Genomic DNA, 15703 nt, shown 5'->3' with positions numbered 1-15703 from the left:
CAAGCTATGAAAGTTCATCATCTGTGTTGAAATTTTGTACTTTATGAAACAAACTTAGTTCTCCAGTAACCGTTATTATCTCTTGTAAAAATAAAGTTTGGGAAGCTTTTTGTATTACTTTTTCACCAATCAAATTAAAAAACCACATGAGTGGATTGTAAAGCTGAGTGTGCCACATACTTTTATTTGTATTCCTTTAAATGAGGAAGTGATCGAGATCAATATATTATAACGTATTAACTCTATTTGTCGATCGGCTTGAATTTTATAAGCATAAGGTTGCATGATTTGAATTTTGAATGAACAAATTATGTAAGTTATATAGCGGCTTATTAACATGTTTAAATTAAAGGGGAAGAAAAAGAAAAGGGTTTGTACTGACAAATGGCACTATTTAATGCCCCACTTAAAAGTATAGTAGCAGCCAAAGAAAATTAAATATAAATTTAGTACATAGTTTGGGATACTATGAGTAGTTTGGGCTCATATGAATTTTTTTTTAATTTTTTGGGGTCAAAAAAGGTTTTTTTTCATGATTTCGTGTTTTGTTTCAAATGTGTCAAAGATTGAGATGAAAAAAATTAGGTGATTGGGTCGGCAATCTTATTATTTATTTAGTTATTATAGCTATTATATCTTTACCGAAGTAAAAACTATGAGGATACAGGTTTAAGTCCTAATTTTTATGTTACAACTTAAATTTCTTATATATATATATATATATATATATATATATATAATTAGGTACAAAGAGGTATCTACTTTCGTAATCTAACATGCTTTAAAAAAAAAAAAACTGATCTTAAAATTTATTCACATAACCTTACAAAATCGTATCATGTGTACAGATTTTTAACATATACGGAACAGCAGAGCCTTTGCTGTTACGCATCCAACATACGTATGGGCTCCTGGTAAAACCGAGCGGAAATATACCTAACGCCTGCGCCCCATACGAAACGATGGGCTTGTCAATGCCAAAATTCATGTTTGCAAAACCTCCGTAGACACCCTACTAGTCTATTGATAAACCTCTGTAGACACCCTACTAGTCTATTGATTACACCAAAATATCCAAAGTGATGAAAATTCAGGTGGATGACAAAAGCAGTGGAGGCTTTAACAACTGATACAAAATTCTTATAACACCCCTTTCTTACTCTATTTCCTAAAATACCCCCGTTTAATTGATAAATTATGAACCATTTTATTAAAATTAACCACATTTCAATAAAATTTTACCTTAAAAATTTTTTATTTTTAAATTGTACACAAGTATTAAAATATTAAGATTATCTTGATTTTTTTCTTTTTACTATAAAATTTCTAAACTCTTATAATTTTCTCAAAAAATTATTAAAAACAAAATATAAATATGCATTATAAAATGGGTAGGTAAAAATATTTTGTTAAAAAAATAATTTATCTAAATACTTAATTGAATTTACACCCAATTAAAAAATAAAATATTTTGTGCTATGTTATTTAAGTAATTTCAGAAGTTTGAGGGGGGTGTCAAAAGGCCTAATCCAACTAAAGTTTCAAATTTTCAAGGAAAGGCCCAATAACAGGCCCCATTAAAACTATTAAGAGCGCCAGAAATAAGGTATTCAAAATTCCAAATCTCTCTCCAGTGAAGAGCAAGAAGAAAGACGCTGTGGTTTGCGAATGGCTACTTGGAGCTCGAGTACGAACACTCTCTCTCCCAGTTCCAGTACTCGCTCATTTGAGCGTTCATCATCGAAGCCCTAATTCTGCCAATTGAATCTGCTCCCTCCTTTTATTTTTTTTATTTTTTTCATTATACAACCTAAAACTGCACTTCGACGGAAATGCGGTTGAGATCCGCAAATGGACAGGGAGGCTAGTCTGCCGGTCCCACCACCTCTATCGTCAAGGTTCCGTCCGACAGTTACTTCAGACACGACGTCATCTTCGTCTTCGTCTTCGTTCACTTCTTCATCTTCTCCGCCGGACCTCTTCCGGCATGTTCAAGCCGCCTTCAAGCGCCACCGCCCTCTCGGTACGCCTCCTCTCTCTCCCTATTCGTCGATTCAATAATCCGTTTATTAATTGTATTAGTAATTTCAGAAGCTGAAATTTAGGGTCGTATGTATCGTTGAATTTATATAGCAGTTTAGTCATTAGTGTTAAATTTATGAAATTTGGGGATTGAAGGCTTTTAATAGACGGCTTTTCTGAAATTGAATTATCATTTTTATGAATTTGATAGCTTTTGGCATTTCCTAATTTATTTCTTGTGTCAACTGTGAGGAATTATTAGGTAGCATGCAGTCAAATAGTATAATGCCTAAACGCTCATTAGTTCCCAAACGGGAAGCATCAAGGTGCTTGGGTACGAATGTGGATATTAATGTGGACACAGATAAGTCTAAAGATATGTTTTCATTGAGTCATGGTCATGCAGTGAAGGATCCAATTTCACAGATTAAGAATGAAGCAGCGACTGCTGTTGCGGAAACTCAAGAAGATGCATCCATTACACCACCTTCAATTTTGGGCACTAGGACCAATACCTTTGATGAGAATTTTAACCCATTTGATGCACAGAGAGATCATTCGAAACTTACTATTGGTTGTAAAGAAAATAATTCATTGACTTTGGCCCATCTAGAGCCTCCACATGATCAGGGTCAGCGAAAAGTTCGATTTTCAGTTGGGAACAGCACCAGTTGTCAAGGTAATTTCTCAGCTACTTTAAGTTTAAATTGTCAGTTTATAGAACTTTTTCTTTTCTTTTTTTTCCCTTTTTGGGATTCGCTTTATCCTTGGCAGCTTTCTTTGTGACATGGTGAAAAAGTTTTCTGCACTTAGGTGATCTATATGATCCTTGAGTTTGTCAGTCTGCTCTGCGAATATATATTGTCTTTTTTCAACATGCAGGGGCCGATGATCGAATGGCCACTGGAATGGAGAATTTATCATCTCATATGGGTTCACTTGCATTGACAGAAATGGAATGGGATGCAAGCAATCAAGTAGAGGTATCAACTGTTGTCAATAATAACTCAAAGCTTCAGCAAGTTCGGAACACAGAACCTGATATCAGTTTGAGGCCTGATGGTGCTTCTTCATTGGCAAAGAGAACTACTGTTGTCCAGGATCAGCTGCACCAATTCAGAAACTTTTTAGGTCAGCCTGCTACTCAGTTTTCTATGGTTGGCTCATCATGCCCTACCTCAACATACATCCATTCTACTTCAGCACCCATGCTTAATTCTACAACCAAATGTTCTCGTTCTCATCAAGAAGGCAGTACTCTTGGTGCTGTAGAACCTGTGGAAGATTTCAGTAGGAATCCTGAGCCTGCAAACCGAGGAGATATGGTACACCTATCATGTTCTTCACTAAAGGATACCAAAACTCCAGTTGATCAGGCAGTTAGGGCACCACAGGCTTCTACTTCGGTTATTGACCCCAAACCAGAAATTAAGAAACAAGAATGGCCAAAGGAGCAACAAGACTGTGTGGTGAAGGAAGGTGGAATACCAAATGATCCTTCTACTCATAAATCAATGGAGGGGCGTCAACATACAGGTAATAGCCCAGAACTGAAATCTCAGGCACCATTGTCAAAAAACTCATCATCAGACATGAAGTTGGAGGCTTCTAAATCTGAAAAGCAGGAGAAGGCTGTAAGTAGTAAAGGGGCATCTGCGCCTCGTAAACGGAATTATGATCCTGACTTGTTCTTTAAAGTCAATGGAAAACTCTATCAAAGGCTCGGTAAGATAGGAAGTGGAGGAAGCAGTGAGGTTCACAAAGTCATTTCATCAGACTGCACAATCTATGCACTTAAGAAAATCAAGCTCAAAGGTCGTGATTATGCAACTGCATATGGGTTTTGTCAGGAAATTGAGTATTTAAACAAGTTGAAGGGAAAGAACAATATCATACAGCTAATAGACTATGAGGTACTCACGTTCAACCCAAACTACTGTATATAATTAATGTGCAGATCCATTTGGAGCAATTGTAATTTTGGAATTCATGACATAGGTTTTATTTGGTGAATGGCTTTCTGATATCCTCTCTTGGTATTAGGTGACAGAGAAAGCTTTGCTTCGTGAAGTCTTGAATGGCTCCATGAACAATAAAGATGGCAGAGTCAAGGATGACGGATATATATACATGGTACTGGAATACGGGGAAATTGATTTGGCTCACATGTTGTCCCAGAAATGGAAGGAAATGGATGGCTCAAATCAGACCTTGGATGAGAACTGGCTTCGATTTTACTGGCAGGTCCTCTGGCTTGACCATGGCTCAATTTGCTATTGCCAATTATGTGTACATCAATTGTTCATATATTTTCTGTTCTCTTATATGACTTCCTTCTGGTTTACTTTGGCTAATTTATTCAATGCAAACAATGATGTTTGCCCCTCCTATTTTTGTTTTGTTTTCATCTTGGAGGGAAAGAGACGTTTTATTATCTTTCAAGGGTGAATCAATGACTATTTTCTAAAGACTATGAAAGGGACTGTATGGAAAATATCTTGCAACTTAAGTTGTCAGTTTGATTTCCCCCTTCTATTAAATTTGAAACCTGGTTTCCTGGTTCCATATATCACTTTTCACATAAAGTTTTTCTTATAAGCTTTTATTAACTTGATGCATTTTTTTTCCCAACGTTTATCTGTGTTCAACCTAGTGTCTAGGAGGTTAACAAACAACTGCATATATGTATATATATAGGGGTTGGGCCTCTTAAATTTAGAGATTCCTTTCTCTGAGTCTTGAATTTCACTGATAGAAGCAGAAGGCTGACGTACTTGTGTTCAAACATTTTGTAGCAAATACTTGAAGCTGTCAACACCATCCATGAGGAACGTATTGTCCACTCCGATTTGAAGCCAGCAAATTTCCTACTTGTCAAAGGTTCTCTGAAGCTAATTGATTTTGGTATTGCCAAAGCCATTATGAGTGATACAACCAACATCCAAAGGGATTCACAGGTGATTAATACTCATGGCTCTTATTATTCTTTTCCTTATTTTCCCTCAGAATGTCACTATATGCAAGATGACATGATGCAGTTCATGCCTCAATTTTGACTGATGAATGCTGCCATGAACTTCAAACACTGCCTTTCATTCTGTTTGTTTAGTATTGATAATCTCTATCTTGGTATTTTGGCAAGAGTTGAGGATAATTCACTGAATGTTTCAACACCTTTCTAGTTCTAGCTGACATCAAATATCTGATTTTATTACTCTGCTTGATTCGATAGTATTCTATTGCTGCAGGTAGGTACTCTGAGCTACATGTCTCCTGAAGCATTCATGTGCAATGAGAGTGACGAAAACGGAAATATTATAAAATGTGGCCGGCCTTCAGATATTTGGTCTCTTGGCTGCATCCTTTATCAAATGGTATATGGGAGGACCCCATTTTCGGAATACAAAACCTTCTGGGCGAAGTTTAAAGTTATCACAGATCCTAACCATGAAATAACTTATGAACCTGTTCCCAATCCATGGCTTCTTGATCTTATGAAGAAGTGCCTCGCATGGGATCGAAATGAAAGGTGGAGGATTCCTCAGCTACTTCAACATCCTTTCCTTGTTCCCCCAGTCTCAACACAACCATCGTCATCTCAAGACCAAAGCTATCAGCTGCTTCAACTTCTAGCCGAAGCTAGTGCCAGTGATCATGAAGCTTCCGCAATATGCAGTCAGCTGAGTCAATTGATTAGGAATCCAGTCATGCTGGCAACAACTCAGTTGTCAACATTGCGAGACCAGCAATGTAAGTTGCTTCTTAAACTATCAAAGCTTTGCTTAGAACTCCAGAAACGTCTAGCAAATCTTGGGGAGAATAAGTAGAGACTGGAGAGTGTAAATTAGTGTGTTATGAGTGTTTCAACTGCGAAGTTCTGTTTTTAGCAATAGGAATTTTTCTGATCAGCGGCAGCCTGTTTCATCCTGTGTAAAATAACAATGTAATCATTTCTGTTGTGATTTTTGACTTCGGGAGTAAAAGCAAAAATCAAATTGTGCGCCTTTCATCCCTCTTGGAGAACTGGCTGGCTGTTGAGTATTATGTTTTTTCGTCCAAGTTTGGGCGTATATGTACGAAAGCACCCTGTCCAATTTATTTCACCTTTAGAACCGTGAAATCCAGGCCTGGGAGCAAAACCAAATTTTCATTGCAATGACATATCGGACGGAAACACCAATACTTTTTTTCCATGCTCCATAAATGACCAAGCTTTCTCTGCTGGAGTCTTTACAACTGAATGCATGTCTGATATCATTATATCAGCAATCAATCCATCATGTGTTTTCTAAACCGATTCTAAACTTCTCCTCGGTTTCTGTCATGGGTCAGAAAGTGAGGGCTATTCGGTATCCACAAGCTGTTGAAGAATTAAAGTCGGGATATCAAATCACTTTATGTTCTTCCTCTCACTCCAGTTATACAAGGATCACTAAATATTAACCAGTGTCAGTAAGTACAGAAAGTTATTTATCTAAGGGCGTATGATCTAGCCATTACTTGAAGAATGAGGAACGCAATCCAACTTGCCCAGCAGTGGAAATTAATTAAACAGAAAGCGAGGAGGAAAAGACACTTGTACAGCAGCCCTCTGACGTCCACAAATATTAATACTACTCTGGTTGAACAGTTAAATACAATTCTCATCAATTAAAATGAACAATAAAAAGGAAACAATAGATCCAACCGTAGTAACTGAAATGGAGAAGCTCAGTGTTCGGGACTCCACTAATTCTGTGTCTTCAGTGCAGGCTTCAAAACAATTGTGTAAACAAACTGTAACAACTCTGGGATGGTGGCGGGCCAAATTCAGATAAATATGCACATGCAAAGCTTGTACATTCTTTATCTACTGGGTTAGCTCATCCTTTTGTAAGGGATTTATCATGGCAGTAACAATCACAGTAGCAACAGTAGCAGGTCTTGTTCCACAAAATCTGACTGATATGGAATTTGTTACTCATCTTTGGATGAAAGTTTATAAGAAGCTTCAGCCTGTGCTTCCTCCAACTTCAAAATGAGTTCCTTCATGAAAGGTGAATTTGTCCCGTGAGTAATTCGTAATATCTCCACAGCCTCGGTCATGGATTTGATTGCATTTTCTGTGTCACCAAGAAACCTTTAACAGATGATAGAACAGGTTAGCACATGGAGATGGATAAAAAGGAGTTTGGGAGTTGAAATAAGAACAATGCAAAGCCCAATCCTAACCATTCAAGTTTCCCACAGGTATAATACTGCAACCCAAGCAAGGGATGGAACTGTGGATATACCCCTGCATTCAAAAGAGAGTAAAATTAAGGATTCTGGTAGCAATAATATCCAAAATTCTCAATTGTAGAACAGAAAACCTAAGTGTAAAATTTTAGACGCATTTTGGACTTAGGAATGCATTGAACTAGATTTGTGCTCCCTATTATAATTTCATGATATTCTGTAGCAGACAATAGCATTCATAGATGGCTTTAAACTCGCTTGCTGAAAACACAACATACTTTGATACACTGGAATGGTTAATCGGCAATATGCAAGTGCTTCTTTCCAATCTTCCAGCTCCATCAGTATCTGAAGAGACAAATAATATGACATTACTAAATTCATTAACCTCAAAATACATTGCTAAAAGTCATGAAATTGTGACACAAGTTATTTGGTTGATTCATCTATAAGGACATTTGGATTTTGGGGTAGATTGATTTCGGATGCCAACCGAAGGAGGATGTAACGGTTTTATCTCAATAGTATTTCATGTGATCTCATACCTCAACAAATCCTTATTAGTCTCGAAAATCCAGCCCCAAATGACTAAGAAGAGGAATGGTAGTTCAATTTATACTTCTTTACCCATGTACCCTTCCAAGTACTGACTATTTTTCTTCTAATGAAGCAATTAGAGCATTTCTTGTCTCACCATAACACCTTAACAAATTGCATCCAGACGAAACCAAGGATAAACCATTTTAAATGATTAACTAAGTCAAACATAAATGTGAAAGGCTGAGATGCATGCTTACTGATTGAAAAGAAATGGCAATCATGAAAGAACAAATTTTCTAGAGAGGTTTAAAAAAAAAAAAAAACTAATTCATAATGTACCTTTATAAGTTTTTCCCGGGTTTGCATCAAATTGACTGAAAAGGGATGGTACAATTTCTTTTGGAGTTTTTCAATCATCTTATATGTAGAGACAACTTCCTGGTGATCTGTTGTCAGTCAAGGATCTATTTGTTCACAAATAACAGAAACAGATAGTCATTGCTCCTCTTGTGAAAGAAAGGATATTTATCCAAATGATAGCCAAAAAAGAAAAAAAAAAGTTCAAGCAAAAATATTACAGGAACAGAATGGGGGAAAGAAAAAGAAAAGGATACTGCCGCAGGATGTTAATGCAAGAGTTTTTTTTGACAATATATTTACTTCACTTGCTATTTTTTTTATCTCTTCCTTACTCCTAACAAGGCCACATTGTTGGCATGTAAATCCCTTGTCATCTGCAGATTCAAGCAGCGCAAAAAAAAAAGAAAAGAAAGAATCAGTCACAAGTGCCATCTCAATGATGAAACTGAAAGTTATTTCTTACCAGAATCTCGAAGCAAGAAGCCACTGCAGCCATCATCCTTGCACCTGTAACCTTCTAGAATAGCACTTTCTTGGATATCATCAAACTGACCCTTTAAAATATATATATATATATAAACTCGATTAATCAGCTGTGAGAGAGAGGAACAGAGGAAATCCAGAATGAAAGCTAGAATGCAACAAATTAAAATGAAAATACAGGTACCAATTTAATGCAGCGAGGACATGTACAAGTAAAAAGGTACTGTTCTTTTAGTGCCTTTTGCCGAGTCATAGTGCTTCCAGCAGTTTCTATATAACTTATTAATACCTAACAGAATATAACAGAACAGATAACATTCAGATTTCGCATGAAATAAGAAGAGTAAGCAGCATTATACCACCTACATTTCACATTAAATAGACTTTCCTAATCAATTAACACTACTTGGAGATCACTTTTGGATATGTTATGTCAGGTAACCAGGTAATCATCTATTAACCCTTATGATATGGGATATTCTAGCAAAGCATTTAGTTAATGTATTTTTTCTTGTACTACATGTCAAAATGACCCAAAAAGATCATGTCTCACCTCTGCACCTTTGGGTACATGCTGCACTGCACGCACCACAGCCAGCCTTCCCTCAAATACTAAAACAGCGTTGGGCAAACAGCTGCAACACTAGAACCATTTAGGATACCACTAGCTTAAGGGATTAAAAACATATTTTCCTTGAGTAGTTTACCTATGATTAATAATAGAAATGACAGGATAGAGTCCGGTCCCCAAGGGCCTTAGTTCACTGTCGCAAATGGTATGTGCATTGCAAGCAAGCTGTGTCAGATAGTTGATAGATCAGATAACAGTATCAATTCATCAGATACCAAGGCTTTCCTACAGGATGAATCTTAATTGTGACATTTTTCCATGATGTGATACATGACAAATACTTTTCATAAACAAAATAATGAGAAATCAATTGGTAACCTGATTGCACCTAGATGTCTATCTTTCTATTTACACAATTCCCAAAGGTAAAGAAATTGCAGTTAAATTTCGTACCCTTAAAGTCAGTAAACAGCATGATTTAAACACCTTCCTGAGTTATGGAAAAGTTTCCAAGTACCCTAATTTTTAAATTTTTATCTTCATTATTAATGTTTTGCACAGCCAAATTGAAGCAGCTGAGATGTTTAAATATTAAATTCCCGAATCAATTGCACAGCTGCTTGGTATCAGAAGCTTGAGAATTTCTCTAGCATCTAGATATAAAGGCATAGAAGAATTTATGGGTGCTTCAAGAAATTATGGTTGACTACACTTAATAATATATATACACCAATAAATTTGGCAAGATACCTTGGAAAAGTTTTCGGCAATCTCGTTTATACTAATCTCTGGCCACTGAAGAATCAGGTTGACAAGGTTGGCGATCTGAGCATATAAAAGCAGTTGCTTCTCATCAATGTCTGACATGTCTTTGCCAAAAAGATTGTTAACGAAAGCAGGCATTAGGGATTTGTTGTAACTGAAACAGAGCACTAAACCAAATTGATTGAACCAAATAATTAATTCAAAAAGGATACGAGCAACCAACGCCTCCACTAAACTATAGTTGTCTGTGGTGGTAGAAGGGATAACCTGGCAGTCGAACAAACCAATAACTTGGTAAAAGTAGTCTCACAAAATCAACCAAGCAACTTAGTTGAAACAAGCCGAGGAATTAGTTACATTATCATTTTGCAATTTTCTTCGAAGGTAGAGTTTCAGCATGAGACGTATAGAAGGTGTAACTGATTTTCGTTTCTCCTTGTCGAGCCTAGAGAGAACTTGGCATTCAAGGCGATGCAACTTCCAGTCCAATTTCTGGAATTTAATTACAGTCACTATTATTTCAGCTCAAAGATAACTTGATATTTCACGGCGACGCTAAACACTTACGATTGGAAATGACAATGCGTGGTGACCCAATTGAAAGTACCTGGCAATTGCTTCCGCAGTACCACACAACTTGACAAGCTGAGCATTTCTTGAGATTACTCGAAGCGAAACATCCATCACACCTTGAGATAGAAGACGAGTTGTTTGGTACGCACACATAAGGCTCTTGGCTTATAATCACTTCTCCTGAGACGTGAAAGCTAAACATAATCAATTCAAAAATAGTTCCCCAGTGAAAATAAGATAAAATAAATACAATAAAATGAGAGACCCGGATAAAAATCTTTGGTGGTATAGAGGCAGCGGCCTTTTTCTGGTAAACCGGTGACAGTCAAGCCACGGTCTTGAAGAGCCCTCTGCAATTCCTCCATTGTTGCACAAAATCACGAAACTGTCTGCGAGTCCAGTAAGCTCTGGAGACTAAAACGACAAGCTTTTAAAGTTCGAGTAATTTTATATAGATATATACATGCTCGGGTCACAGCGCGTTTCACATAATTCAGTCACAACCGCTCGATCACCGAAACGTTTGACCTTACAGTCGGTCCACCACGCGTGACGTGGCATACATTAGAAAATCTACGGCTTCCAAGTCGTCTGTCGCAGTAAGAAATTGACTCTGCTTGTGATACTGACTCGTATCGTTTTATCCGCCTAAGCTACTCGAGCATATATTCCGCTTCGACTCGGCGGCTTTCATTAAGCTCACACAGCGGCTAAGTTCATGCCATTCACGACCACTCACCTACGTTTAATCTCTCCGTTAATTCATCCGTCTTCCCCCTCTATACGAAGTCTCGTTTCTGCAAATACAAAGCCTTTCCGTCTCTCTGCATCATCAGCAGGTTTGAATTCGAATGTTAAAGCTTTCTTCTTTTTTCTATTTTAATTTACTCGTACAAAAAAGAATTAACAAAACTTTGTCCCCCCCCCCCCTTCAGCCATGGATAGCAATTCTTCTTGTATGCTGGTACTAAGTGGGAAATCGTTGGCTGAAAATGAAATTGCTGAATCACTGAAGAGTAATAGCACCCTTAAACTCCCTGATAATAGCGAAGTCTCGATACACTTGCAATCAGAAATTGTTAAGCAAGAGTCTTTTGATGTTGAATTGTTCATGAATTCTCTTGCAACTAATCGATTCGGTCGGCTCCTGATTTGGTCTCCACGTTTGCCTTCGACGCACGACGTCGTTTCTCAGTAAGTAACGCGACATTTTTATTTTTACTGGATTATTTTTTAAGTTATGCATTTGAAAACAATGAAAATGTTCAGTATCATTTCTTGCTAGTTTGATATTATTTTAGTTCTTTTAACAGCAACTTCTGTGAGCTTCCAGTTGGTGCAGTTTGTGTTGCTGATGTTCAGTTCAAAGGGCGAGGTATGGACGATAGGTTAATTATTGTGTCAAATTGTCAATAACCGGTGTGTATTAACCGAGTGAATCATTTAATTATTACTGTGTAAGTTGCTGTGAGTGATCTTCCTGACTAATGATGTGGCTAATATGTACTGATTGATATGGTATTGCATGCAGGTCGGTCAAAGAATGCATGGGAGTCTCCAAAGGGCTGCCTTATGTTTTCTTTTACCATACAAATGGAGGACGGTCGTGTCGTGCCTTTGTTACAATATGTGGCATCCCTTGCATTAACAGAGGCAATTAACTATGTTTGCAGCAGAGATGTAAGTGTTTTTGCACAATGGTTACGGTTTGTGTCTGAGACAAAGACGATAGATGGCCTTGATTTAGGGAATAATTAGAGAGCATGATAAAGAAAGAATGACTATGAGTTTCTTCATTTTTATTTTTATTTTTTGTTTTCTACATTTCCATACTTTCACCTTTCATGACACAAATTTATGTTGCAAGTTCGTTGTTAACATTTGAAGGTTTAGCCATTGATTCCTTGTTTTGAAAACGTGTTTGTTTCAGGGACTACCATGTCTTGACATTAAAATAAAGTGGCCAAATGATCTGTACCTAAATGGGATTAAAGTTGGAGGCATTTTGTGCACCTCAACTTATAGAACTAAGAAGTTCAATGTCAGTATTGGTAAATAGACTTCTCTTTTGATGGTAATGTAGATTGCCTTTCAGTGATGATAAAGTAAAGTATTTGAATTCAATATATTTGCTTCAGAAGTCATAACTTGCGGAGCTTTATTCTCGTTGAATCCCTATTCACGGTTATTCTGGTTCCGTTGCTTTTGAAAATGTTCGGTATATGTCAATGATAGATTTTAATCTATCTTCCCTTGTTCATGCAGGTATAGGTTTGAACGTTAATAATGAGGAACCAACAACATGCTTGAATGCAGTTCTAAGAAAGTTGTCTGATTCTACTTACCAATTTCGAAGAGAAGATGTTATTGCAGCCTTTTTTAATAAATTTGAGACCTTTTATGATACTTTTATAAATCAAGGTGAATCAATGCTTCAACTTGCAGTAATGCATTTGTATTCTCAAAAATAAATATCCAATGATTAATAGATATTTTCTTTGCTGTATGTCATGCAGGATTTCAAACTCTCGAGGAGCTATATTACAAGACTTGGCTACACAGGTGACATGAATATTTTGATGATTCTGTTCTGAGTTTACAGACACATTTACATCTGTGGAACTTATCGCTGGATTAATTGTAAAAATAGATGGTACTTTTACTTGTCCACATTTATGATCCAAAAGGCCATGTTTGAATCTTATTGTTTGCATTTGTGTAAAGCAGAGAAATCACTGAGAGATGAGTGTTTTTTTGGCAGGTTTTCATGTTCATGTCAGTACAATTTTGGCTTTCAACCTTTTATGGCAGTCAAGTGTATGAAAACCCATTAGAAAGTTTCCTCACCCATAATGAGGAATGAAAATGCTCAATCTTGATTCTTTCTTGTCTGATCTGTCACTAAAGTTGAGCTTTCTGAATCACTTTAGCTGGCTGCTTCTTTAAGTTAAGCCTGCAGCTGAGATCTGTTCCTATCTAGTTATCTGTTGGTGGGTGAGAAATTGAGGAGTCACATACTCTCTGGTTGCATTGTCCCTTTGTTAAGGAAAGCATATGTCATACTTGTTCATTGAGTACCGATTATGTTTTTTGTGCTGCAGCGGACAGAGAGTAATCGTACAGGAGAAAAATGAGGACCAAGTGGTAGAAAATGTGGTGACTATTCAGGTATGGCTGCAATAAGTGGTTCCTGATAAGATCATTGCTGTAATTTGGTTGTGGATGCATGTCCAGTGCTGATATTTTCACATTCATACTGCGTGGATTTGAGGAAAAAATCTTGAATTGTCTATTTAATTTGAAAAATGGGACTTAATTGTCAAATATTTCAAATCCTATTTGTTCAAGTTTTAGTTTCTGATGGAAATAATTACCATAAAAACATTGTTGTATTTTGGTCAGCAAAGTACTAATGCAGGGAGAATCTATGATCTTTTCAGTTAGTCTCTTAGAAGAAAAGCTGCTTGTTCCCACCCTCTCTCTCCTCTCTCCCTTTCCCCAAAAAAATATGCCATGTGGAATTTTCTTCTGAAACAAGTAAAATGCTTGTCTACATCAGTTTCTCCTCATTTCTGTTGTCTATGAACTGTACAATCTGTATGGTAGCAAGGCAACGAGTTGTCTTGAGGTATGGAAGGTTGTAAGCAGCTGCTTTTCAGGACAGTATGCATAGTCAACAAGTGCCCTTTCACCCCTTTTTTCCTTTTTTTTTCTTTCTTTTCAACTGCTGTATTGAAGCTATTATGGTAATACAATACGACATTCATTTAATAATAGATGTTTTTCTCTATATCGGCATAAATACATGGAAATCCTTGATGTGAAGTACCGGCAAGCTTGCAGATTGCAAATGATATTCTGTGCCAACTTTTGTGCCAATAGTAATATGTAGAATTTGTTTGTCATTCCATATCGCTAGGATGCTAAATAAGTGGAGATAGAGTAATGCTGTTGATCTAGAACTGCATATAATGTATTTTTTTTCCAATTCTCTTTCTGCAGGGGTTGACATCATCGGGGTATTTGTTAGCTATTGGAGATGACAATCAAATGTGCGAGCTTCACCCTGATGGCAATAGGTAGGGTAATAGCAAACAAATTTTGCACTGATTCCATGAGCAATGAAGAAATTATGGTAAAATTGTGGTTGTCATATTTGTTATTCGCAAGTTCCACCTATTATCCAAAGAGAGATAAGAGTTCTAAGTACCACTGAGAGAGCAAAAAAATTGGGGTATCCATGACACCACTGGAAGGCACTAAGTCAGTACCTTTGGATTAGTACAGGCCGGCATAATGATATGGGCATAGTTATGACAATCCAAATCTGCATATGTATCATCGTAAAATCTAAAAGGAGCTGGAGCAAGAGCCCAGCAGGAGATTATGCTCTGAAAGGTTCATTGGTCCACAGATTCAAACCCTGTGCTGGAAGATGACAAATGATTGCTCTATATCTCTTTCTCATATGCTCACGCTCTGTCAATTAAAGATGCTAGACGTGGGCTTTCGCTTCACCTTTCAGTCCCAATTGGCTCTTGAAATTTTTAAGGTTTTATTGACATCAATCGATGGAAAAAGTTATTGAATCTTTAGGCTTTTAGTCATTCACTTCTGAAGACAAGCTGTTTAATGGAGTCTTCCAAAATTGAATTTGCATTGCATTTGACTTCTGAATTTTATGGTTGCATAAGCAAAATGGAGCTTTATAATAACACTATTTTACTTTCGGATGCAATGGTCGTATGTAATGTCTGTTTAATTTGAATATGATCTAAATGAAAAATAATCGTACTATTGTTTCTCATGTGGCTACAGTTTAGACTTCTTCAAAGGACTGATCAGAAGAAAACTTCAATAAAGAAGATACCCGAGTACCTTCCCCTGGTGGAAATTTGCCACCGCCACGCAACTTGTTCAGTGAAGACCAGAGGTTATTTTATTTAGTTTTTTTTTTTTTTGTCCCACCGCTTATTCAACTTCTCAATTACTAGCGTTTTGGTGCCTTCTTACTTTTTTTCCCCCAAAATCAGTTATAATCTTGGTCAAACTTTATACCCTTTATTTAATTCCTTCAGATTTAATGAATTGTGGCCTCTGTATAATGCTTTTCATTTTTTTTCATTTTTAATACATCTGTGAAATGAGAGAGAATATTTACGGTAGTCAAAC

The 15703-nt window shown here is 36.8% G+C and overlaps 3 protein-coding genes across 8 annotated transcripts; 2 read left to right on the top strand and 1 right to left on the bottom strand.

The window, feature by feature from the left end:
- The first annotated feature begins 1596 nt into the window (after positions 1–1596).
- Positions 1597–6027, top strand: LOC102613936 (serine/threonine-protein kinase MPS1). Of its 3 annotated transcripts, none has more exons than XM_025096162.2 (6): positions 1597–2023; positions 2429–2701; positions 2905–3935; positions 4066–4266; positions 4818–4979; positions 5271–6027. In XM_025096162.2, exons 1-6 carry the CDS (start codon positions 1852–1854, stop codon positions 5847–5849), a joined length of 2418 nt encoding a protein of 805 aa, XP_024951930.2. In that variant the 5' UTR covers positions 1597–1851; the 3' UTR covers positions 5850–6027. The 3 variants fall into 3 exon arrangements, with proteins under 3 accessions (XP_024951930.2, XP_006472719.2, XP_006472720.2); XM_006472656.4 differs by having other exon boundaries at positions 1598–2023; positions 2285–2701; XM_006472657.4 differs by having other exon boundaries at positions 1599–2023; positions 2285–2701; positions 2974–3935.
- Positions 6028–6535: 508 nt separating this feature from the next.
- LOC102613642 (histone-lysine N-methyltransferase ASHR1) lies at positions 6536–11068 on the bottom strand. The gene is made up of 14 exons (XM_006472655.4): positions 10797–11068; positions 10566–10711; positions 10316–10450; positions 10171–10225; positions 9944–10062; positions 9330–9418; positions 9176–9257; positions 8807–8911; positions 8603–8693; positions 8394–8513; positions 8119–8225; positions 7518–7587; positions 7234–7297; positions 6536–7141 (listed from the first exon to the last, which is right to left on the bottom strand). The coding sequence occupies exons 1-14, from the start codon at positions 10894–10896 to the stop codon at positions 6979–6981; spliced, it is 1446 nt and encodes a 481-aa protein (XP_006472718.2). The 5' UTR covers positions 10897–11068; the 3' UTR covers positions 6536–6978.
- Positions 11069–11140: 72 nt separating this feature from the next.
- Positions 11141–15702, top strand: LOC102613353 (biotin--protein ligase 2-like). Of its 4 annotated transcripts, none has more exons than XM_052440959.1 (10): positions 11144–11370; positions 11467–11725; positions 11833–11906; positions 12063–12211; positions 12462–12582; positions 12797–12952; positions 13048–13093; positions 13633–13699; positions 14534–14610; positions 15350–15702. In XM_052440959.1, exons 1-10 carry the CDS (start codon positions 11250–11252, stop codon positions 15390–15392), a joined length of 1113 nt encoding a protein of 370 aa, XP_052296919.1. In that variant the 5' UTR covers positions 11144–11249; the 3' UTR covers positions 15393–15702. The 4 variants fall into 4 exon arrangements, 2 of the variants coding, with proteins under 2 accessions (XP_052296919.1, XP_006472717.2); XM_006472654.4 differs by having other exon boundaries at positions 11147–11370; positions 11845–11906; XR_008054711.1 differs by lacking the exons at positions 14534–14610; positions 15350–15702 and having other exon boundaries at positions 11141–11370; positions 13048–13521.
- The last annotated feature ends 1 nt before the right edge of the window (position 15703 follows it).

This window comes from Citrus sinensis, chromosome 5 (assembly GCF_022201045.2).
Source record: "Citrus sinensis cultivar Valencia sweet orange chromosome 5, DVS_A1.0, whole genome shotgun sequence".
In the NCBI taxonomy this organism is placed as follows: Eukaryota; Viridiplantae; Streptophyta; class Magnoliopsida; order Sapindales; family Rutaceae; genus Citrus; species Citrus sinensis.
The sequence above is the reverse complement of the archived record's forward strand: the minus strand, read 5'-3'. Positions and strand labels throughout refer to the sequence as shown.

Coding starts and splice junctions, on each gene's coding strand:
- LOC102613642 (XM_006472655.4), bottom strand. CDS start 10,896: ATGGAGGAATTGCAGAGGGCTCTTCAAGACCGTGGCTTGACTGTCACC. Junction 8,694..8,806: donor GTCCTCGCTGCATTAAATTG/GTACCTGTATTT, acceptor TATATTTTAAAG/GGTCAGTTTGATGATATCCA. Junction 8,514..8,602: donor CTTCTTGCTTCGAGATTCTG/GTAAGAAATAAC, acceptor TTGAATCTGCAG/ATGACAAGGGATTTACATGC.
- LOC102613936 (XM_006472656.4), top strand. CDS start 1,852: ATGGACAGGGAGGCTAGTCTGCCGGTCCCACCACCTCTATCGTCAAGG. Junction 2,024..2,284: donor CAAGCGCCACCGCCCTCTCG/GTACGCCTCCTC, acceptor AGGAATTATTAG/GTAGCATGCAGTCAAATAGT. Junction 3,936..4,065: donor TACAGCTAATAGACTATGAG/GTACTCACGTTC, acceptor TCTTGGTATTAG/GTGACAGAGAAAGCTTTGCT.
- LOC102613353 (XM_052440959.1), top strand. CDS start 11,250: ATGCCATTCACGACCACTCACCTACGTTTAATCTCTCCGTTAATTCAT. Junction 12,212..12,461: donor ACTATGTTTGCAGCAGAGAT/GTAAGTGTTTTT, acceptor TGTTTGTTTCAG/GGACTACCATGTCTTGACAT. Junction 12,953..13,047: donor TGATACTTTTATAAATCAAG/GTGAATCAATGC, acceptor TATGTCATGCAG/GATTTCAAACTCTCGAGGAG.